The sequence below is a fragment of the Pygoscelis adeliae genome, unplaced genomic scaffold (assembly GCF_000699105.1).
Source record: "Pygoscelis adeliae isolate BGI_AS28 unplaced genomic scaffold, ASM69910v1 Scaffold360, whole genome shotgun sequence".
Taxonomy (NCBI): Eukaryota; Metazoa; Chordata; class Aves; order Sphenisciformes; family Spheniscidae; genus Pygoscelis; species Pygoscelis adeliae.
In genome coordinates this window covers 705801-731007 of record NW_008823961.1, presented here as the reverse complement: position 1 = coordinate 731007, position 25207 = coordinate 705801, and the positions used below count along the sequence as shown (strand labels likewise).

The 25207-nt window shown below is 41.2% G+C and overlaps 1 protein-coding gene across 1 annotated transcript in view; it reads right to left on the bottom strand.

Annotated features, from left to right (window-relative positions):
- ADCY1 (adenylate cyclase 1 (brain)) overlaps positions 1-23629 on the bottom strand; it is a 116192-nt gene extending 92563 nt beyond the window's left edge. The window contains exons 1-3 of the mRNA XM_009323210.1: positions 23561-23629; positions 23155-23304; positions 2237-2355 (exon numbers count right to left, since the gene is read on the bottom strand). Of these exons, the coding sequence (XP_009321485.1) occupies positions 2237-2355; positions 23155-23304; positions 23561-23629 (338 nt within the window). The remainder of the gene's footprint in view (positions 1-2236; positions 2356-23154; positions 23305-23560) is intronic.
- Positions 23630-25207: the final 1578 nt, after the last annotated feature.

Sequence of the window (25207 nt, the reverse complement as noted above, 5' to 3'; positions counted from 1 at the left end):
TGTAGTGCTGTCCTCCACACTGGTGTCAGTACCGCTCCTGCAGGGAGCTCCCCTGCATCGTTCAGATCTGTAGAGTCACACAGCTCCTGGGGTGAAACTCCGGTCTACCGGGACCTGCTAGCAACCGCTTGCTGGGTATTTACTGAGACACTATGCCCCCCCTTATCTTTTTTTTAATACAGTAGTTGCATTACTGAAATAAAATGTAATACAGTTTCTTATAGTACAGATGGTGAGGGGAGGAGGTCTCCTGTTTTCAGTTCTCTTCCCTGAGGATCTTTCCTTTGACATTAAAATAAGACCATCTTACTTCGCCTCCATTTGCCCCAAAAGTACCCTCTTAATGTCAGAGAATGAATTCACCTCTCCAGACAGGGTATTCAGGTTCAAAATCTTTTATGAACTCCACATCGAAGCAGTGAGTAAGCCACAGCAGCCTTAGTGGTTATGTGAAACACCATTTCATGTAGACAAAAAAAGGGTACTCCTGAGGTTACATTTCAAAAAGCGCAAGAGAGGACTCAGAAGCATTATAATCAACCAGTCCAGCTGCAAAGCAATGCCGTTTAAGACTACTTACACTGTAACCAATGCAGACATCTGTGACACATACAAGGTATAAATGTACTAATCAGGATATAATTATCGTTGGCTTGCCTTGAACCTGAATATAAGTGCAACCAACAGTAGTATAACTGTATTTCATAGCATTGTGATGGCATAACTAGATACAACTTTTATAAGTATATAAGCAATGCAATCACTAAAGGGACAAACAAAGATAGTAGAAGGCACCCAAGCAACAAAAATCTGGCAGGCAGCAGACAAGATAAGCACAAGTGACTGCAAATAGACAAGACATCATCCAAAGATGGAAGAATGGCAAGAAAAAGAAAAAAAGACAAATGGTGTTGGTGGGGAGGCAATAGAATAAAAGCGTGAGGCATAGACAAGGAAAGTTGGAGAAGGAGGAAGACGGCCCACTTTGATCTTGAATTCTCTTCTTCAGGAGTTCTCACACCTGACTTTGGCAACTGAGAACCATCAAAGACTGTAACCAACAATGCTAACTTTGCAGCATCAGCTCTGGGGTACTGTACACTTAGAGCTAACTTTGAATTGATTGTTAAAGACCAAGAGTTTTGTATATGTAATGATGATGATCAACATTATGTAAGATTCAACCATTAGCAAGAAGTGAGCTGCTAATCAATAAATTCAGTAATGTTTAATTTTACAGTGTAAAACTGACCTAATTTGTCAGTCTTCTAAACACTCCCATCACAGCCATCTCTGATTCCCTCACTGACATAAATGCTTTTAGTTGCAACAGCTTAGTCACTAGGAAGTGGTCCTTGCAAATATTAGAGTCAGCTCAATGGGAGATAGACTGAACCCCAAGAGAAGGAACTTACCAGTGGATGAGCGAGAGGAGGAGGTGCTAAGGGAGTTTACTCCTTTGCCACATGAGTACATGGTACAAATCAAGGCAGCTCTGTGGCATCACTTGTTAAGTCTGCACCTTGCTTAGTGCACAGGTGGCACCAAGTAAACCTCTTTGACACTGTTTTTGGTGTGAAAGCAAGGCACTTGGAGAAAAAGTAGCTATAGGCAGTATGACAAAACAACACCAATCAGACAAGGCCTTTAAGGATTTTTTTTGGGGGGGGCAGAGAAGAATAGCAAATGAGAATGCACTTTAATAACAACCAGTATAAATGAGGGCACTTGCACAACAGTCTGTTACTGAACAAGAAATAGAACTGAGCCTTAGTCAATAACCTGTGAGGAGGAATGCTCATATGATAGGAACAGATACACATTTTCTTAAGTTTACATCACACTTTCTTTCTGTATTTCCATGCTATTACCCAGAAAATCTACTGCATTAAAAGTAATCCATCTTACTATCAGGAAAATATAAATGTGTAAAAGTTACCATGCAAAATAAATACTCCTATTCACCCAAAATGTAATACAGTACAAAAAGAATGACTACTCATTTGAAAAAAGTTGTCTGCCTCCCAGCACTACTATTCTAAGCCATTTATTGATTCATCATTATCTTCTGAGAAGACTATTAAGTCTTCCTAGTGGGCCCCTTCTGCATAAATGACAAATCTTCACTGTACTGCTTGTTGTTTTTTTCTCTAAGACCTGACTGCAATTGCACGTCACTGTATTTCCACTAAGTATTTTCTGCTTTAAATTATTTCATGGGCTACGTCAATCCTACCTAACGTTGTCATGCCTTTGAATGTAAATCTTGTGGAAAATCCTTTCAGGAGGCTTCAGGAAATCTTCCTTCATTTCCATTGCAACATTCCTGGGCAAAAGACTCATCAAGAGACGTTCCTAAAAGAAAACGTAAACAACATCAGTTTTGTGGTATAGTGTGTGACCATTATTCAAAAGTTTTAAACTAGCAAACTAGACAATCTTTTCCTAATCTAGTGTGCTCCCTGAGAATTTCCACTGCATAAATAGTATGAACCATTTCTCTCAAATTTCTGCAGCCTGTGTGGGTGTCTTTTTTAAGTCATCTGCACTAACAAAAAAAAAAAAAAATCAAAAAACTATACAGAAAGGGAAAAGCCAGCTTCAAGAGCAGATAATTGTCCATAATTTTCATTAACATCACAATGCTAATAATAACAACTTACTGTATTGTTGGTAGCATTTATCTGTCTGGGAAAGACTTCCCAGGATCATTTCCTATCCTTTTGTGTGTCCTATTTCTGAATCTAATGAAAGTGTTACATTACAAGGACTATGACAGCTGGTTATTAAACAGCAAGAGTGGATAATAGATTTATCCACAGTCTGAACCAGCAGAACAGTAAGAAAGGTACAGTTTTAATGGCATCTTATCCAGTGTGGCAATGTCTGTTCCAGCCAGCTCAGTAATGGAATGCATCAGTACAAACCCCTGGTTAAACACATCTCTTCTTGCTATATCCACAGAGAAATTTTTAGCATGGGTTACTGATCTGCATAAAAAGGACCTCTAACATTTTGGATCTTGTCAGTGTTGACTATAAAGGCCTATGTAGTCTTTCTACATATTCTGGCCCATTCACAGGTACCACCTGGAAAACTTGCAGTAGGTGTTCTTAGGTGTTGTAAGGTGTCCTTAGATACCTACTTAAGTTCTGTTTTCACACAGAAAACACTTGCCATTTAAAATGCAGTTCCAAGCTTATCCATTAGACCTGCTAGCTTCAGTCATAGCAACAGTCTGAATGAATTCACATAACCACATCCGATCTGATTAAGGAATCCCAGGTTTCAGAGAACACGGGGAAAGGCTCGAGCAAGGAAGAGGTACCCTTGGTGGAAGAGGATCAGGTCAGGGAATACTTAAGCAAACTGGACATACATAAGTCCATGTATGCGTCCTGATGGGACGCACCCACAAGCACTGAGGGAGCTGGCAGACGTCACTGCAAGGCCACTCTCAATAATCTTTGATCAAACATGGTGACTGTGAGAAGTGCCTGAAGACTGGAGGAAAGACAATGTCACTCCTATCTTCAAGAAGGACAAGAAGGAGGACCCAGGGAACTACAGGCCAGTCAGTTTCACCTTGACTCCTGGAAAAGTGATGGAGCAGCTCATCCTGGAAACCAGGGCGGTTGGACCAGATGACGTCCAGAGTTCCCTTCCTACCTCAACTATTCTGTGATTCTGTTATCTGATGATCGAGAGCCACCATAATGGCAGCTGCGAGACATCACAGAAGTGCAGATCTTGGGCAAACCACATCTTCCTTTTATTTAAATGACATTAACTAAATAAGGAGCAACAATTAACACTGAGAAGAGGGTATCAGCACAGACAAGTGCTTTGTGTTGCTCACATGCACACATTCACCAGCCAAAACTGCCAAATAATATTCAAAGTGTTTCTAATTTTACCGTTTCTTCTGGAAGAAGACACATTGAATATTTATGTCACCAAGGAATAAGTTAAACTTTGCAGAACTGTCCTGGTACTTACTTTAGACTAAAGTTCCTTCATATGTTTGTGGCAGTTCATGTGAACTTAAGGTTAATGACCATTAACTATTAACTATTTCTGATTGTTCTCATATGAATACTAAAAATATTGCAAAGAATATGATGGAATTAAATATTTGTTAACAGTTTATGCATATATCAATTTCAGATTAACCAAACAGTCTCATAGCTTGGTAGAAAATGGTTAATTACTATAATTTTTATGTTAAGTTAATTAAGTATGCTTATATCTCCACAGCAGAATTATATTTGGGTAACCCAAAATTTGGGTTAAAATCCAAACCAAATAGTTTTGTCAACAATGGATCTTATGAAGCTCTGTTGCCACTACTTGTGTCTTGCAGTTGATTTACTGTTTTAACTGAAATATACTGAGGTTGCAAAATGAGCTGACCACCTATCAGACGATGGAGAATCCACACAAGAGAGAAGTTTGGACTGATGGTTAAATTCTCTGGTGCTTAAGATGGTATAAACTCTAAAGGATGCTGGAATTTCATAAGTATTATCCTGGATGCCAATTTTATGATGTCTGATAAGGACTAAATGTTCACTGTAGCTTCTCTTTAAGTAAGCATATTAAACAAGATCTTTGCCATTTTGCTGAAATGGATAAGTAAATTCCAAGGCTGCTAAGGAGAAAGAGTGGGATTTCAGCTTCTGTTTCCTAGAAAGTCAGACTAAAACAAACAGACAAATAACCACACAAAAATTATACTGACAGACTCTCACAGAGACCAACACTGACTGAATAGTTCTTCTATGGCCTGTAAACACAATTACAATACAAGATGTGAATAAAAAACTCACAGACAACTTCTTCAGTGCATGGCAAATAGCACAGAAGCCAGGGAAGTTAATAACAATCATTACTGTGAAGGTAGCATTGGAGAGCTGCAGGATGCAGCACTTGACAGTGTTGAAACCTGCAGATGTCAGATGTGTTAAGGAAGGCTACAAAAATGGTGATTCCTATACACGTTAGCTTGACTATTACAAGACCTGAAGGGAGCTTATGAAAATCCTATATCAAATTGTTGTGGCTTTTTTTTTTCATTAGAAAAAAAAAAAAAAAAAAAAAAAAAAAAAAAAAAAAAGGATCACTGAGGAAGAATTGTAGAGTCTTTACAAAGAGGGTTAGCAGCCTCAGACTCACCAAGCGAGGAAAGACTCAATTATGGCTTTCTCAAAGGGCAGCCACTTCTGACCTTTCAGGCCAAGAAGGGAAGTGGCATCACGGCTGTAAAGAATTGTCACTGCAGGAGAGCCTGGAAAATGTAAGAAACAACCCCACAATGGAAAGTATTGAAGCACTGAAAATAAATGAAAGACAGCATCTAGCTCTCTAGAAAAAATATAAGAAAAGTCTCTTTTATTTTGGGCAAAATCTCATCTGTCAAGCAAAGCAGTATTGCCCTTCAGATCAGCCTAAGGAATGATCGAGGACTCAGGTTTGGAGCTGCAAGAGTGAATTCATGTATGCCAAATACAGCTGTTGGAAGGTTTGGGAAAGGGCTCCGCCTGGATCTCTATTCAGCAAGTCCTACCATCGTTGTCTGATTTTTTTCATTTGCTCCTGTACAGCTGATCTAATTATAAAAATAATCTGAAAACCAGATTAAAAGGAAAACTAGATGTGCATGGCTGCATACTGCATTTAATGGAACAAGTGACAGCATTGAAGCAAGGCCAGTCATATTTGCGGTGACATTCACGCTTGAGTGGTTGTTGCCTCTGACGGGGACGGGTGGTGACAGAAAAAAATTGAGAGTGAGACAGGGAGCACTAATCAATTAGCAACAACTTTGACTAGAATAAAACAACACTCATGCTGCAGACCTTCTTACTGGTGACAAATGATGTTGTATTGAGGTAGCCTCAACATCTGGCATATTCCAAAACACAGGGCCTAGTAGAGAGAAAAATGTTTCCACTTTTTCACCTTTCTCACTGATCCACAATGCTGTTTAGGCTTATTACAGCTGGTTTCTACCCAGAAAAGTAAATCTTGGCCCTGTGAACAACTTATGCTATTTTAGGAATTTGTACTCTCTTCTTCTCCTGCTGTAAATCTTAACTTAGCATTAACATGGTCAAAAGTGAAATCGCATGCTGAAAAAAAAGATTCTTTTCAGAGATTGTAATTGTCTGTCAATGATTTTGCATTCCCTGCACAAATCTCACTAAGAGAAGAAAATGATGGTGGAAGACCTATATCTCCTTCATTCACAGCATTTTTCATTAAACTTGTATTTTAAATTGCCAGTCCTAGCCTGGGATTTGGAATGCCAAACTGGGCTGCCTCTGCCAACTGTCTTATCCTCATTAATGAGGATTTCTGCACCATTAATGAAGACTTAGTTAATTTTGAAAGGGACACTCAATTTAGAAAAATATCCAGATTTCTTTCTCCCACAGAAATGAAGCAGTACTAGAAATAAGAGAAGGAACAAACATTCATCTGGCTCCAAGGCAAGTCAAAATGTGCATACCAAGCCAATTAGGAATTGCTCAGTGTTACCTTGGCACTATTCAACAACTAGCACCATTATGCACATGACAAAGAAGGAAAATATGCAAAAACAAAGAAATGGGAAAAAAAAAAGTTTCCCATTGTTAATGGCCAAAAAGACTCTATATTACTACTTGTTGTTTGGAACATTCTCAACCCTAATTGCAAGTACAAGCTCCTGTACTGCAATTCTCACGCCAAGTTGGACCTGGGGAAAAACTTTAATAGTCTTGCAGTTACTTAGGACGTGGCTAGACAAAGCCACAGTTGACCAGACCCGGTGTTGCTGGCAGTCCTGCTTTGAGGGGGTGGTTGGACTGGATGATCTCCAGAGGTCCCTTCTGACTGTTGTGTACCAAGAGGGACAACAGCACAAGGATCAGGAGTGGAGAGCACCTGTGGCTTCCTCAGGAGGCCTGAAGGCATTCTGCCACCTTACCATACACAAGTGTGGCTTCTAAAATAGCAGGGGAGCTCAAGGCTCAGCACCCTCTAGCAGTAGTGTGATTTCTCTTTCCTGAGAGGGGAAGTGGAAAAAAGCAAGCAGACAACAGAGACTGTTGAAGCAAGTTTCCATCATCTGCACACTCTGTTCTGCCCCAACACTCTCTTCAGCTTTCTCCAATTTGGAGGCTTCTCAGCACAACTCCCTCTCCCATCCCCATAGCTGGCCTGGACAGCTTCTCCCACCCACAACCCAGCTCTGCTTTTATGGGAGTCCCCAGTGCATGTTCCTAATAAATTTATTGCGCCTGTCTCCAAATGAAGATGCCCTTCCCCTCCCATTTTGAATATCTTTCTTCTTTTACTGCTTCTTCCAAATGCTTATGACTTTCTCAAAGTCCCTTTGAAATTTTCACTTTGATTTATAATAATTTCATGCAGCTCCCCAAACAATACTACCCAGTCCAATACCACATTCTATTCCTATTGTGCAAAATGATTTATTTTGACATCTGTATGGGAAATGACTGTGATACATTTTCAAATTCCTTCAGCAAATTGTAAATCACTTATGAATCCACTCTCCCTTCATCAGAAAAGAAGACTGAAATGCAGAAAATGTCTTATTGTTCCCAGTCAGCATCCTCTCCTTTCTTTCCTATTGCCTGCTGTGCAGTTGGATGACCCCTCACAACTTTCTACCCATAAACTGGATGCACTTGCTGTGCTTCTCCATGCTAAGTTGTATTCCTGTAGATTATCATATGAGAAAAACAGAAAACAAAATGGAAATCTTATTTATAGTCAGTGCAGACTAATTTATCAAAGGAAACAGTTGTTGCCATTTTTTCTGAGATACAGAAGCGAAGCAATCAGAGGAACTGTAGCATTGCCTCAAAGCTGCGGGCTCTCATGTTTCTCTGGTTCTTTGAATCTCATTGCTCCTTGTCCTCTCATGCTACTGTATATGCACATTTAGTGGAATTCATTTGGAGAATGAAGTTACAGTCTGGACCTGCTGAAGGGCCCTACAGAAAAATTTACTGCTTTGCATGTTTTTCAGTCCCATAAGACGACGACTGTAATGGATGCAACTCAGTATCTTTTAGTCAGCTTTTTTGGGTGCCACCTGAACTGCCTTACAGCCAGCCTGCTGGCACTGCTGCGCTCACCCACCAGGGAGCCTGGGCCCTACACCTGGCTTGGCAGAGAGCTCTGTCTCGTGGAACTTGCTCAAAATGGGAATCAGAGGTTCCCAACCTTATGATGGGGAAAGCAGTAACTCTGGATGGCACTCCAGATCCTGGTCCTTTCTCACACTCCCTGGCACTGAACCACATTATTCAGGATGGATTGCATGCCCGTGGTCCACTGCTTTCTGCATTTTCATAAGGACTTTAAAAAGAAAGAAAGAAAGAAAAAAGAAGCATGTAACAATAACAGGTTTGGCACCTTTGTTTCCTGGCTGATAAAATATGAATATTTTTGTTTGTTATAGTATCACTCCAGCAGTGATGGCAAATAGGAGAAAGAGCTCACAAAAGAAAGGAGCATTTTGATCATCTACTCTACAAGGTTTTTTACAATACAAAACATGAAATCTAACCCACCAATTTTTGCAGTCTACCACAGACCTTCTTTTGTTATTACTATACTTATATGGAAAGTGCCACCATATTTAAAAAGCATTTTTTTCCTGAAGAAGACAAGCATCAGACATGCACATAAAATATTAATAAGACTGTTTCAAAGTCAACTCATCTATATAATTTTGAGATTCAGCTTCTACTTAGTCAGCTGGGACTCCAAAGTATATCCTAAATATTACCATCTGCTACCTAATTATACCTTGATAAGTTCACTTTTGCATAATTTTAAAAGCTACTGCTTAGTGGGTTTATGGTCTCTGTCATCCCTATATTACACTGCACAGCCATTTTAATTCCCTGTAAGGAAAAGAAAAAAAAAGAGAGAGAAAAGAAGCCTAGTGCAATGCATGGAAGAACAACTTTGTGTAAAACTACTAGGATTCATTTATACTTCCTGTAAGCTGGAAAACAAAGACAGCAGATTTCATTAGTGAATTATTTTAAATTAAACTATGCTATGCCCTTTCTTTCTACTAAGTACAAGACAAGGCACTGTTAAAGATGGTGATTTTTTAAAAGCCACAAGGTGGCAATGTTTCAGAACATTCCTGAGATTTCTTGAAAAATTATATTTATCAGTAAGTCATTATTACAATCATAATCGTAAAAGACTATCCATAAAGCTGCCATCTAATGCACAGATTTTGAGTAGTAACAGGATGGCTAACAACATACAGTTATGGTAGATGATCAATATACTATGTACGAACTGCAAGATGGATTCAGGATGAGTAGACCTGTACCAGACCAATTTGACATCTTTCTATGGTTAACTTATTATTTTTGTTTAAATAAAGGAAATACAGGATATATCATCAGCATAGTCTTTAATAAGGCATTGATAGGTTCCACATGGAAGATTATTAGTTACAATGGAGAAGGTAAGATTTTGTGAAAGAATTAGGGGAGGGTGAAGTCTTGGCTAAAACAGAGAGAGCAATGGGCAGTATGGAGTGCAGAAGCATCGGGCTGGAGAGTGGGCATAAAGAGACCATAAAACTGCTCGAAGGTACAAAGTTCACAGGATAGCATACAAGAAATGGAACGATAATGAGAAAAACTCAGCAGTACATTGTGCTTTTTAGGTACCATCCACAAAAACACATGAGATAAAATGAGTTGGAAACCTCTGCATGTAGAAAAGCCCCAGATACCCACTGACCACTGAATGACTGTGGTGTATTTATGTGACACTACCCTAAAAAGGCAAGTGTGATTCCAGAATGGACTGGAAGATTGCTAGTAGGACAACTTGAGATCAGCTCCACAAATCTTGTTCAAACACGAACAAGAGCAGAGAAAGGCTATGAGGATGAACGGGGAAACTAGAAGTATAAAAAGCATAGCCTGTTTTCCTGGTTGCCCTCATACCTACTAAATCAGAATGCTCTAGAAATATATCAGTAAGGATTAATCTTCAGAAAGGCAAGCTAACAGTGTTGACACCAGATATAAACTGGCAATGAATAAATGACTGCAGCATCAGCCTACCATTCATCTTTTTACTTTCACTCCATATCCTTAGTATTCATTCTCTGAAACCTAACTGGCAAAATTCAATGTATCCACAAAACTGTCACAGAAAACATGACAGGAAAAGGATGATACTCATTTCAGTTAATGGAAATCTTCCTACTGGAAGCAAACTTGAGCAAGAAGAAGCTAAATTCACACAACCAAACAGTGCCTTTATACTTAAGGCATCTTTATTTGCCTCACTGTAGTGCAGGCAAGTAGCCATACAGATATAATCAGACCATTCTCTAGAGCAGATAACTTGAAACCCTCCTTATGCTTGGCTGGGAAGAAAGAATAGCATTTCTGCAGTACATTGCTAGGGACAGGTATTTCTCGACTCCAGCAGTGATTATCTCTTCAAAGTGACCCCTTCAAACTAGGTGTGGAACACTGCATTGTTTGTCTCTTCTGCTTGGTGAAGGCAGATGGAGGAAAACAAGACAAGGCAGGGAAAAAAAAACAAAGCAGTGGCAAAACTCTTTGCCTTTCTGCAATGAACACGGGGAACGAAAAGACAGGTCTGAAAACTTCGCTGGGTGCAACCCAGTGACAGAATGATCAGCAATTATGGAATCATGTCCTTAAAACACATTTCAAATATACCCCAACTCAGTGCTCTTCTCTTGAGGAACTGGAGTTAGGAGGTAAAGCATATAGTCTCAACACAAACTACTTATTTTAGTCTTGGTCACTGTTCTGTTCAAAAGACGTATGGGTCAGCAAAGACATGCTACCAGCCATGGAAATGTTTAGAGAAGGTTAGTGGGTATGGGAAGATAGTAATATGGTATACTTGAAAATATCTGCTAGGAAAACAAAAAAAAAAAGTCAAATGGGAGTTTTTGAAGTTTTTCTTATTTATTAAATGTTAGTTTAATAAATGTCCTTGTTTCTATCTATCAAACTCCAGTAGGATTTTAAGCAGGTTCTTGTGGGTATATCAATGAAGATGAGACTATTTTTTGTGCAGAACAGCCACTGAACATACCGTTCTAAATCTTCCTATGTGAAAAGAAAACATTTTGCCCATTCTCTTGCAGAGTCAGGAAGGCCAGGTTTCATCTTTCAGTGAAATGATCCCCTCATAGCAGCACTGACAGTATGCGTATGTGTTGAGTATATATGTTAAAAACAAAAAGACACACTTAAAGCACAAGTTCCAAAAATTTAATTTCTTTATAAAAAGGCTTTTCTGATTCAAATAAAGAGGGGCCTTAAAAATGATCAGAAAGAGTACCAATCATTTGCCAATGTTGTGATCAGAGGGAACACAGAAGTGCTAATGCAATTCGTAGGCAGGCCTGCAGCCAAGACACATGGGAGCTCAGGTTTGCTAGAGGCTGAAGCACGGCACAGAGCGATGTGTTCCACTATGAACAGGACTTGGACAACAATCCTGTCATGTATCTCTTGCTCTTCTTTTCTTCTGAAGATGCTAGGAAGATGGCATCACAAGCAGCATCAGCTTCACCGACGCTACCCCCTTCCAGGAAGGGCAGAGCTTCACTGGCTTACCCCCGCTGTACTAAGTTTCCTCTACAGTTACAGGTTCACCTCCTTCCAGTCCACAGCCATGTCTGGTTTGTTCCACCAATGTAACACTGAATACTTGGGCTAGACACGTATGTATTCCTCGGGAAGTGAAAGTCACAGAGTTCAATCTTCAGCAAGGTAGATGCATCCCCCTCTTCTGCCTTCACTAATCCTCCAGTCCCCAGCTAGTGGGATTTTTCTCAAAGAACGTGCTACATGTTACAGCTCGAGATGGTACTGGGACTGTGGCACTCTGCTTTTCCTCTGCCCCATGAGATATGACATGCTCCCTCATCACACCCCTTCTCCAAAACCCAGATATCTCCACCAGCCCCACACAGATATGTGGCAAACCTGCTGTGGTCTGCTCTGGCACCTTGCTGAGAAATGGGGCCAGCACAGGGGAGCAGGGGGAGAAAGGCCACAGACGTCTCCAGTCCTCTTTCCTCACTGCTGGAGCAGACGTTCTGCAGCTGAGGGTCCAGAATGGGGGAAGAATCAGAAGAACATTAAGGACACACTGCTGCACTAGTACTGGTGCTTCACAACTTTGCTATTATCTGATACAGCATACATTTAAAGCTGCAGTAGCCACTCAATATCAGTACATACCCTTTTCTTATTACAGTTTTTTGCCTGTGGTGGAACAAGCAGGAACTCTTCAGTAAAGATAAACTTTTTGATTGCTAGTGATAGAAACTGAGCTCAGTAGTGGGTGTAAGCAGACTAAGGATTTAAAAAAACCAGGAACCTCAAGTCAAAAGCAATAATTTTAGAACCTAAAACATATTAAGTGGTAAGCAGTTAGCATTTCCTTTTTCAAAAACCACAGATGCCTTTAGTATAGCAATATGAAAGCAAATCACAGCACAAAACAGTAAAATGGAATAGATGCCAAAATCTCCAGAGATTAAGATATAATACTTTGCTTTGAAAAATCTAGAATTTTTCTAATCTAGATTAGAAAAATCTAAAAGCCTTTGTCCTTTGCTACTTGCCCTCATTTTCTCTTCACAGAGCAGGGAAGAGAGCCTAACCCATCAACAGAAAATCTCATTGCCTTCCAAAGACAAAACACAAGGACCAACTACAAACATGCTAAGGAAGCAATGAGTGTATTCACTCACTTAAAATAACAAGTGTGACTCAGTTCCTTATTACCTTGTCAAATTGGGAAATTCCTAAGCAAATGTGCCTGAAGGGAAGCTAAACTCCAAATGAAATCAGTTTATATTGAAGAGGTAACAGGGAACAGACACCTTGGAAAGAATTTAAATTACGTGACAGATGGAAGTTCACTCTAGAATGGCTAAACCCGAAAAAAAAAAATTACCTTAGAATGTATTTTTCTTGCCAGTTAATGGGATGTGGTCTAGCTCTTTTCCTTCACAGGTTGACCAAAAGGAACAGGCAAAACGTCTATGAGAGTACATGTGTGCAAACAGCATATACTGTCGCACACTGGAATGAAAGCAAAGTGCCCAGCTCAGTATCCTGTTCATGGAGATAATCTGTGCTTAAGCAGTAACGTAGCAACTCTGGAACCATTTGGCAAACTGCACATGTGGCTAGGCCAGCTGCTGTAATGTGAAGCACGAAAGTCGCAGAGCTGCTGGTCTGTGGTGGATCCGCCTTGTGTTTGAAGAGTGGCACAGGAAAAGTTGTGTCAAGCTTGTGTTAAAGCATTAGCTAGCTTTTTGTTATAGAATCAGAATCATTAAGGTTGGAAGAGACCTCCAAGATCATCGAGTCCAACCGTCAACCCAACACCACCATGCCCACTAAACCATGTCCCTAAGCACCTCATCTACACGTCTTTTAAATACTTCCAGGGATGGTGACTCAACCACTTCCCTGGGCAGCCTGTTCCAATGTTTAACTACTCTTTCAGTAAAGAAATTTTTCCTTACATCCAATCTAAACCTCCCCTGGCGCAACTTGAGGCCATTTCCTCTCGTCCTTTCGCCAGTTACTTGGGAGAAGAGACCGACACCCACCTCGCTACAACCTCCTTTCAGGTAGTTGTAGAGAGCAATGAGGTCTCCCCTCAGCCTCCTTTTCTCCAGGCTAAACAACCCCAGCTCCCTCAGCCGCTCCTCATAAGGCTTGTTCTCCAGACCCCTCACCAGCCTCGTTGCCCTTCTCTGGACACGCTCCAGCACCTCAACATCCTTCTTGTAGTGAGGGGCCCAAAACTGAACACAGTATTCGAGGTGCGGCCTCACCAGTGCCGAGTACAGGGGCACGATCACTTCCCTACTCCTGCTGGCCTCACTATTTCTGATACAGGCCAGGATGCCATTGGCCTTCTTGGCTGCCTGGGCACACTGCTGGCTCATGTTCAGCCGGCTGTCAACCAGCACCCCCAGGTCCTTTTCCGCCAGGCAGCTTTCCAGCCACTCTTCCCCAAGCCTGTAGCGCTGCATGAGGTTGGTGTGGCCAAAGTGCAGGACCCAGCACTTGGCCTTGTTGAACCTCATACAGTTGGCCTCGGCCCATCGATCCAGCCTGTCCAGGTCCCTCTGCAGAGCCTTCCTTCCCTCTAGCAGGTCAACACTCCCGCCCAACTTGGTGTCATCTGCAAACTTACTGAGGGTGCACTCAATTCCCTCATCCAGATCATTGATAAAGATATTGAACAGAACTGGCCCCAATACTGAGCCCTGGGGAACACCGCTCGTGACCGGCCGCCAACTGGATTGAACTCCATTTACCACAACTCTCTGGGCCCGGCCGTCCAGCCAGTTTTTGACCCAGCGCAGAGTACACCTGTCTAAGCCGTGAGCCGCCAGCTTCTCCAGGAGGATGCTGTGGGAGACAGTGTCAAAGGCCTTACTGAAGTCCAGGTAGACCACATCCACAGCCTTTCCCTCATCCACTAGGTGGGTCACCTGGTCAATTATAATTAAGACACTTCTAGAAGTGAAAACAGTTCTGTGGACAACAATAAAAATACATGTACGAGAACTTTCCTAATGACATTTTAAAGCTCCCTATGAAGTCCTACTGCTGAGGGAATCACTCCTGAGGTTGCATTACTTTATACTGTGGCATCCTACCAAAATACATAAAAACATTGCATGAGTGTCCACACAGCACTGCTGTCATGGATATTGCTCTAAATTTAGAAATCAGCCATAAGAAAGTACTTTTGAATTATTTGTCTTACTATTTCACTTAAGGATCTGATGCACTACAGCCAGTGTTCTTACCTATGATAATTTGCCTTAGCAACTGTTATCCATGATGTTATCTGTTGAAAACTGTATGGTAGTGTATTTTTAATCATAGAATCATAGAATCATTAAGGTTGGAAGAGACCTCCAAGATCATCGAGTCCAACCATCAACCCAACACCACCGTGCCTACTAAACCATGTCCCTAAGCGCCTCATCTACCCGTCTTTTAAATACTTCCAGGGATGGTGACTCAACCACTTCCCTGGGCAGCCTGTTCCAATGTTTAACCACTCTTTCAGGAAATAAATTTTTCCTCACATCAAATCTAAACCTCCCTGGCGCAACTTGAGGCCATTTCCTCTCGTCCTTTCGCCAGTTACTTGGGAGAAGAGACCGACACCCACCTCGCTACAGCCTCCTTTCAGGTAGTTGTAGAGAGCGATCATCTAATGACAAGCTTGTATGCTCTTATTTATCCCTCCTCCTCCATTCTCTCTAATGGAAAATACATGGAGCAAGTAGGAAAAATAAACTGAAAAATTCACAAAGATTCAAACAATACCAGTATATTTAATTAACAGTTGTTTGAAGCAGAACATATTTGAAATTTCCCAGTATTTATTTCAAAACTCCTAACAGCCAAAGTATCAACAGGTTTCAGAATGATACAACTACTATTTTTTAACTTATCTATTTATGCTTGTCTACTCTACTCAATGTAAGCCAGCATCCATTACAACATATAAGAGCTTAATGTAGGTGGCATGACTATATGTCATACGTACATCTATGTGTGGTGGGTTGACCCTGGCTGGACGCCAGCTGCCCATCACTCCCCCTCCTCAGCTGGACAGGGGAGAGAAAGTATAATGAAAGGCTCGTGGGTTGAGATAAGGACAGGGAGATCACTCACCAATTACTGTCATGGGCAAAACAGACTCGACTTGGGGAAATTAGTTTAATTTATTGCCAATCAAATCAGAGTAGGGTAATGAGAAATAAAAATTAAATCTTAAAACACCTTCCCCCCACCCCTCCCTTCTTCCTGGGTTCAACCTCACTCCCAGATTTTCTACTTCCTCCCCTCCAGTGGCACAGAGGGACGGGGAATGGGGGTTGGGGTCAGTTCATCACACATTGTTTCTGCCGCTCCTTCCTCCTCAGGGCGAGGAATCCTCACACTCTTCCCCTGCTCTAGTGTGGGGTCCCTCCCATGGGAGACAGTCCTCTATGAAGTTCTCCAACATAAGTCCTTCCCACAAGCTGCAGTTCTTCGTGAACTGCTCCAGCATGGGTCCCTTCCACGGGGTGCAGTCCTTCAGGAACAGACTGCTCCAGCGTGGGTCCCCCACGGGGTCACAAGTCCTGCCAGCAAACCTGCTCCAGCGTGGCCTCCTCTCTCCATGGGTCCACAGGTCCTGCCAGAAGCCTGCTCCAGTGTGGGCTTCCTGTGGGGTCACAGCCTCCTTCGGGCATCCAACTGCTCTGGCGTGGGGTCCTCCATGGGCTGCAGGTGGATATCTGCTCCACTGTTGACCTCCATGGGCTGCAGGGGCACAGCCTCACCATGGTCTTCACCACGGGCTGCAGGGGAATCTCTGCTCCGGTGCCTGGAGCATCTCCTCCCCCTTCTTCTCCACTGACCTTGGTGTCTGCAGAGTTGTTTCTCTCACATATTCTCACTCCTCTCTCTGGCTGCTGATGTGCAGGGTTTTTTTTTCCCCCCCTTCTTAAAAAATGTTCTCACAGAGGTGCTACCACTGTCGCAGATTGCCTTGGCCTTGGCCAGTGGGGCTCCGTCTTGGAGCCAGCTGGTATTGGCTCTGTCGGACATGGGGGAAGCTTCTAGCAGCTTCTCACAGAAGACACACCCCTGTAGCCCCCCTGCTCCCAAAACCTTGCCACGCAAACCCAATACACTATGGGGAAAAACAAATTGCAACAAAGAGCAGTCCAATACATCCCCCTGTTAGACTGAGTATTAGTGACCACATAGACTTATACTAAAAAGCAAAGTTCATATGCCCTATTTTCTTGTTTAGAAAACTGTTCAGTTGCCATAGTTCACTCCTTGTGTCAAAAAATGAAAGTGCTAATAACTGATTTAATTGACATACTAACATCAGGAAGCTTTCAGGGGGTGATATAAAGTTAAACCAAATTGTTATAGTACTGATCTGGCCTGCTGTTTTAAGTGTGGCTTTTTAAAGGCTTTTATAGTTTTTTTCTATAATACCATATGTTACATTTTGCAAATTAAAGGGACATGGATAGAGTAATACAATTACAATGCAATTAAAATATATGTACTTTGTATGATTTACAACTGTGTTTTTTTGTGTGATATTGGGTTTCTACACTTTGACATTTCCAGTCCAGTTGCAAGGCACCTCTCTTATCATATGGCTGTGTAGCCCTAAGCTTCGGTGTCCCCCTGTAACCACTCCCAGGGAAAAACCTCACCTCATCTTCAGCCAGGTGCTCAGGATAGAAGGGACGAACTACCCTTGTATGCATCTATTACTACTAAGGATTACTGCCTATACGTTAAAAGGTTAGATTACAAGCCTCACTTTTACTTGGCCAAAGTTAGGTAAGAAGAATCCCAATGGTATGCCAAACAATGCAGCTTCTGCCACTAACCGCATTCAGAGGAGATGTTTATTCTGCATAAAAAGAGGTGCAATAGTGCTGTAAAACTAGAACACATTTATTTGTTTGCTATACCCTGCCTTGCAAGGGGTAACAAGCAGTTCCTAATAGCTTCAGGTCGAAGCTGAAGCCTTCCACCTGAAGGTTTGCATTTAACCTGAGTAACCCTCAGATTTATTATTTGCTGCATTAAGGATAGACACGTGCATGACTATTGCAGGACTGGGGACTAACAGATGCTAGTCAGTGGAAAGCTTCTGGGCAATTATTGCTGTGTGGGAGAGAGAAATATGCCTCTTCACAACTCCTTTTACCTGAGAAAGGTGGAAGACAGACCAGGGGTGCCACATAGCAGGATAAAGGTAGCCAACAGTAAGGATCTAAGCAGCCAAAGGTGGCAAATGAAGCGGAGAGCAGGACAAGTTCCCATCTCTGCTGCTGCTGCTATTTGGCTAAGAGGCACTGCTGGCCAGCCTGCACGAGTGGGCGTGAAGCCCAGCAGTTCAAACTGAGAGCCTGAAATTGTAAGACTCCTTATTTTCTCTTTTCCCTGATCCTAGAAAAGAACAAACAGACTTTTGAAGGTGGATTTTCCTGTGTAAGGCTGTGGTTCGATGACACAATAAATTCAATTTTAAGCCTCCTTGTAACATAGAACACAGCGCTAATGTGGTACAGGCTCACCGGGTCTGCTAAAATTAGTTAGTCCACCTACGTTTTTCAAAGATTGCACTGGCTAGCTTTTGCAGAGGATCAGGTATCATCTCTCGCCCTGCGATTTGTGTAAAATCAGGATCACCTCCCTGTTGCACACTAGATAATTTGACAAGAACATGTTTTTGTGCCCACACACGATCCAGATGAAATTTTTGCTGCAGGGTGATTTGCTGATGCACAGAGCCAGTATGAATGATTATGGAAAGAGGGCCTGTGTTTTAATGATAAATTTCATATTTTCTTCTGCACTGCAATGAAAAAAAAAGCAAGATTCTGAGAAGAAAACGTATGGGAAACATGAGAAGAACCTGATTATGCATTGATAAGCATGCTGTCAGGCACCCCAGAAATTACTTCTGCCTGAGGCTGTGCAAATAACTAATTCTTCAGTTTGGTTGCTGAACTGGAAGAAAAAAACCCCAGCAACCTGTTATCCATTACCAAAATGAAAGTCCAACATGGATTGCTTTATTCAAACATAATGTATTTTTTTCCTTTTTTTCATAAATGCTTGAAATTAAACATAACGGACAAAACCACTGGAGGGTTGCTACGGGTGTCATCCTTTTACCCAAAGGTACAGGAGGTAGTACACATATCCAAAATGTATAATATCTACATTAAATTGTTTTGAAGGGGGATCTGAACCCAGCAGGGAATTTGAACCCAAAACACCCTAAGCAGCAGTTCAAAGTATTCTGCACTGAGACTCGTGGTATCTTTTGCTGAAACCATTTCATTTTCCATGAAAAGTTATTAATCAAATCTCTGACTCAGTGATGTCCCAGTTACTATACACAATGTTAAGGATATTGCCCTAAAATGCAGCAGACACTTGGAATGCATACACATACACACACAGACGTTTGTATGCACAATTCAGCATAGCATAAAGAGAATTTAGCGAGCTTCAAATGATCTGGTGAACATGTACGGAAGCACTGCAAAGCAACACTGAGGTGCTAGTCTATCTATCTCCCAGAACCAGCATTACTGCAGTGTAAGTACTAGCAAAGAGAACCACCCTACCTCTCAGCAAAACTAATTAGACTAGCTGGAGTGCCATGCTTCTGGCCCTGAAGCTAGCCACAGAGCTGGCTGTCTCAGCCCAGTGCTTCCTAACTCCTTGTAGTTTTTAGTGCTTCCTTCAGCGTCTTACGTTAAAGCCTGTAACAAACTTAAATTTCATGCACTGTAGTGGAGTACACAACTATTTCATGAAAGATGGATGCCACCACTAAATAAATTTCTCCAGTCCCAGTGGTCTGACAAACTAAATGTGAATTCATGAATAGTTTTTAAGATAGCCAATCCCCCATTCTGGAGACTTGGCTATTCTCCAGTTGTTTTCCCACCATCATGTTCTAATTGTGAGCAAGTACAAAAGTAACATTTAGGAGGGAAGGAAAGATCTAAACAAGTTGCTTGAAAGATGCTCTTTATTTTGCAAACGTATTTGCATGTAATTATGCAATTAAAAAACAGTGAAGACATCTAAACTGTTTTTGTGGGTTTTGGAGGTTTGCATGAAGTCAAACATTTTTCCATCCTTCCTCATACGAAAATAACAGGCACTTTTCACCCTGTGCTGCAGCAAGTGCATTTCACTGATGGAAATTATATGCTTCATCTCCAAATCCAATGCATGAATACGCATAAAAATATTCTTATTGTTGGGGGGGGAAACATGAGTAAGATCTGTTAAAAAGTTGGCAAGATTGGGGTAGGAAATAGCTTCCACACATCAGGAGACTAAACAGGCTACAATTCTTCAGATTGGAAAGAGAGATGAGCAGGGTTATGAGAGAAGTCTACAGTGTTGTGAGTGGCATGGAAAAGGTTACTGTAGAATGATTACTCATTATTTATCACAAAACAAGACCTAGACAGCACCCAATCAAGTCATCAGACAACAAGTCTAAGACAAATAAAAGGAAGTTCTGTTTCACAGAGTGCATAATTAGAGTTAAATGCACCATCACAAAACTGTGGGGAGGATAAAACTATACACACGCTGAAAGAGAGACTAGAAAAATGGAAAATGGGAGTCTACAGTGGCCCAGTTGCACTTCAAATTAAGATGGCCTCAGAATTACAATGCTAGCACTTCCTTGGAGCATGGCACCACTTCAGGAGCTGCCACACTGGGAATTTAATACATGGTGAGCCACAACTTTCTTACTGATTTCCTCTGAATCAGATGGCAAGCAGCCTCAATCAGCAGCAGATTACTTCTTTCTCTACACTGAACGTATCCCCCATTCCCCATCCCTGCTTGCTCCTTGCTTGCTCACTTGGGAAGGGGTGAAGCACTGCCTGGAGGCTGCTCTCAGTATCAGTAGGGACATCTAATGCTGGGAGTCCTCCAGGGAGCAGGGTGACAATGCCTTGCTTGCTGTATCGACAAAGGATGATTTGGAATTAATGAAGTGGATGCAGAGGGATGGTGCAATGGGAGTAAAGGGGAAGTGCTCAGGTGCTGTGACTGAGCAGGAACAGAACAAGCGCAGTTCCAGGGAACAGGACCCACCTCACAATATTTATTCTTAACTGCTTGTTCTGCAGAGGATGGTCTTGCTGCTGAGATTTATAAACAATGAGAGAAGCAGCTTATCCTGAGTGAATTATTATAATTATTCGCTCATGGTCTAAAACTTATTTGGTTCTTGGCCTTCCCTTCTGGTGTTACTCTGGAATTGTAGTCTAACATTCAGCAACGTAACAAATGGATGATGCCACCATCGAGGCCTGTTATTTGTTGTGACCACAGTGAACAGATAACAGTGTGAACATTAAACTGAATTTTAAAATAAACAGTCCGTCTGCTCCCCTTCTCCCCAGCAACACTTTCAAAGCCTACTTGCAAACTCCTGCATGATGACTCCAAAAATGCTACAACACGAGATCTTTGCTCTTGCTCATAAAAATAGATTTATGAAAATTATCACGTGGAACTATTACTACAAATGCATTCCATATGAGGAGAATCACTGTAAGTAGGACACAGAGGAAGAAATCTCACTTACAGTTTCAGCTGTGGTATCTGTCTCACACAGTCAACACTTTTAACTCCAGAAGGCTGTGTATGTTCAAAAGCCAAGAGCATGTTCTTTCCTTTCCTGTTAGAGACTTGCACAGAAATACCAGGGAAAGGTTTTACCATTTTGGATTACAATTCTCAATGTAAAAGGGCTACGGTATTTAGGTCAGAGCATTTGAATGAGACAAGAAAGTCTGATGAAAAAATTCAGTCCTTTTTAACATGTAATGTTGGTACTTCAGAGAACAAAAATACAGGAATGATCACAAAAATTGAACTGGGTCAGCAATGTCTCTTTTCCTCTCAAACACTCTTGAGCGTTGCCAGCTGGAAACTTGTGCTACGTTATGCCACAGCAACTGCAGAATAATTTTGTAGCCAGTACTCATGTCTTAATTATCACCCTGGTTTTAGAGGTATTCTAATGTAGTGTGAGAGCAGCCACAGAAAGTATTTGGGAGGTACTTTTGACAGCTAATTATCATATTTCACCACTGTATTGAGTTTTACACTGTGTTGCATAAAGTTAATTTCACAAGTGTCGGAGAAAAGTGTATTCTCTTCACTGACCTGTATACTGCATTGGAAAAACATTTGCAGGATTCTCTAGGTATACCATCAATAATGGTACGTATGTGTAATGTTTTTGCTTTCTTGTGTTTCTATATGCATGGATAAAATATAAAATAAGACAGATTGCTAATGTGCTAAATAGAGAAACACAAAAATCAGTATTATTTTCATGTTGGATCCCAGAAGCAGGTTTTCAAAGGCACAAATGGCAGGGTTGCCTAAACCCCATAGAAATTCACTTATGACACATTTATGCCTTTGAAAATCTGCAGCTTTGGATTACAAAAGACCAGAATCAAACCTAAAGGCTTTGATCCTAATACCATTTTTACAAAGCCAGCAAAGATATGCAGTTGTTCAAAGAAGACGTCTACTTATTGCAGAGTATGTTCAGGTCATAAAAATGTATTCAGTCAATTCATAACAGAAAGTACTTAAGGACCTGTGTTATTTCACACATAGGAATAGACTTGCTAGAGAAACTGCAAGTGAAGGGAAGTAAAAGTGTGCGAGGTACACCGATACCTTGTATAGCAAGGTTTGAATACCACTTAAGTTCTTTATTGGCATAAGTTACCATCATTCCACAGAGGTCAATGGAGTTATATCCATGTATTCCAGCGTGGCCCTCTACTACCACCTAGACAGAAAGAAAAATCTAGTCCAAATTTTACAGATGAACAGACCTTAGTAGGTTTAAGATTCAGACCTGTGAGTAACAACAGCAAGCTCCACAATATAGTGGTTTTTCTCATTGTTTCCAAATCTGCTTGGAAGATTGATTGATAAAATTGTGTGAAATAAACCATCAAACTACTAAGGTGGCTTTTGAGAAAAGGAATAGATTGTTATCACAGTTATTCATGTATATCAGTGCAGTCCCTTCTCCCCAAAATGTAGACTTTTGTTTATAGGTGTCATGAATGCAAACAGGTTATAGCACATACAGCCAGAAGAGAAGTATTTACAGCATATCTAACCCAAAAACATCCACGCAGAAAAAAACCCGGGATCTTAGATTGCAACAGTATGTTAGCTTCGCCTCAGCCCTAAAATACATCCCCTCTGGTGCTGCAGCTGACAGTAGCCACGGGGTCAGCCTGCACCTTCTGTGTGAGCTGCAGATGAAGAGCGAAGAGTGTGCATGCACTGGGGAGGAAGAGCTGAAGCAGGTGGCGGGAGGCAGCACCCTTCCTTTGCAATGGAAACACACACATGCCTTCTCATGCACGCAGCAGCAATGTCCTGACCTGTGGTTCACATAACTACAGTCATCTCAGAAGAAACAGAGAAATAGAAGTAAGGCTTAGAAACTGACCTGTTTTTCATTTTCATCCTCCAGCCTCAGCCTGTCCTCAATGCAGTTCCTGGCCTGAAGGAATGCCTTCCTCTGAGCCCTTTCTGTCAAAATCCTCACAAAGACCCCATACAAATTTACACTGACAAAAAGGATTGCATTGGCCACAAGCTGTAAAAAAGAAAGAAAAATAAATTAATATTTTAAAATACAGATTTTTATTTTACATTTCTACTCAGCAAAATTAAAAAAAAAAGGCAAAAAAAAAAAAGCACTGTCTTTAAAAATTATGCCTCACTAGCCATGTCACTGATACCCCTTCCCACAAACCAACTGCAGTGAAACAATTATAGCAGCTACCACATGTCCGGGCAAGCAATATTGCATAATACAGAACTTTGCATCTGCTGAAGTTAATTTCTCTTACGATGATCTGTAGCTTATCACTTTCATTCAGCATCAGTTCTTTCATCAGCCCATTGGCAGATCTGTCCATCTAATAAGGAGAGCAGTATCTTCAGCATTTGTTCAACTGCGAGGTGCCCAGAAAACCAAAATTATTTTCCTATGCCTTCGTAAAGTTGGAATATTATTGTCCCTTTTTTTTATAGTTGAGAAGCAAGGCATTGACAAAATCTGTGACTAAATCAAAATGTGTGCCTGGGTACCCCAAGCTTTCATATTATGCCGTTTACACTTGGAAAATCTGCTTCTCTTCCCATATCTATACTATTAGCGACCATACTGTATTTTTTGAGAAATCATCCAAAATATTGTTGATACTATCCTGCAGCAGATCTCTCAGAAGGTGCTGAGTGCTTTCAAATGATGGCCCTTGGCACAAACCAAGCCCCACTGCAGTGTTATAAGGAGACACAATGAATTACTTTGGAATTACTTCTATGAACAGTGCTTTAATGAAGGACACATAAATGACCCAATTGCCCTTCTGGTTCTTTTTAATGTTTTTACAATATGTGATAAAGTTAGCTACCTAACCGAAATAACTTGACAGTGGCTTGCACACAACCTCCCTATCTAAGACACCTCACTGACGTCTGAAATGTCTTCAGATGTTAAATTCTGCAATGGAATGCAGCGTTTGTTTAGAAAGGAAGCAATAAGGCCTGTTTACCCAGTATCTTTTCAGTCTCATTCTCCATATTTACTCTAGTTACTACCACAGCATCATGATAAGGATTCACGGGACTCATAAATTCCAAAATTTCAGAAATCAGCTGGCACAAAAATTGGCCAACAATGGGTATAATAAGAGCAAAGAAAGAAGTTACAGCAAGTAACACAATTCATGTTAAATTCCTGTGCACCTAAAATAGTTCATAAAGACCATATAACTGACATTTATTTCTTAATTCAAGGTATACATTTCAAGCTAGTACATCTCTACTGTTGCAAGATCTGCTAGTGTAAATCGGAGACCACTGCCCTTGTTTGCACTACATAATGAGTCCAGCTGTACCAACAACACAAATTTAAAAAAAAAAAAACCAAAAAACACTGACATTGTTGTAGAGGATGCTTACTAACAGGACTAGGGTTGAAGGCTTGAATTCAGCCAGTATGGTAAGCAAAGATCCAAAATGACATCCAGAAACTCCCTGCTGATTTTGGAGAGCTTTGGGGAAATGTTTCACCCTACAAAAATAAGAAGGAAGTTTCTGATGTGTCTAACTAATGGCAATATGCATCTCCGTCTCCTGTGATCTCAGTATAGTGGGGAGAATTCAAAGATTCATTCTGGGTGGGTTCTCCAGACCTTCACGGATTCACAAGTCCTCTAACTTTCACCTTCATACCTGGTTGTTATTAGTTAACAGGACATCAACAACAACTTCCCTGCAAACATTCTCACCAGTGCAAAATCAAAAGATACCCTGTGACAATAAAGGGAGCTGTGCCTAGCATAAGTGTTTTCTTTCTCCTCAGATACCCAAAAAGAAACAGTTATCTCACAAGAGCTAACACTAGTGAAGAATGGTGTTGCGGCTTCCTCCTCAGAACTCCAAAATGCAGGTTCAGGTGTCATCAGCCAGAAGAATTTCAACCTAAGACT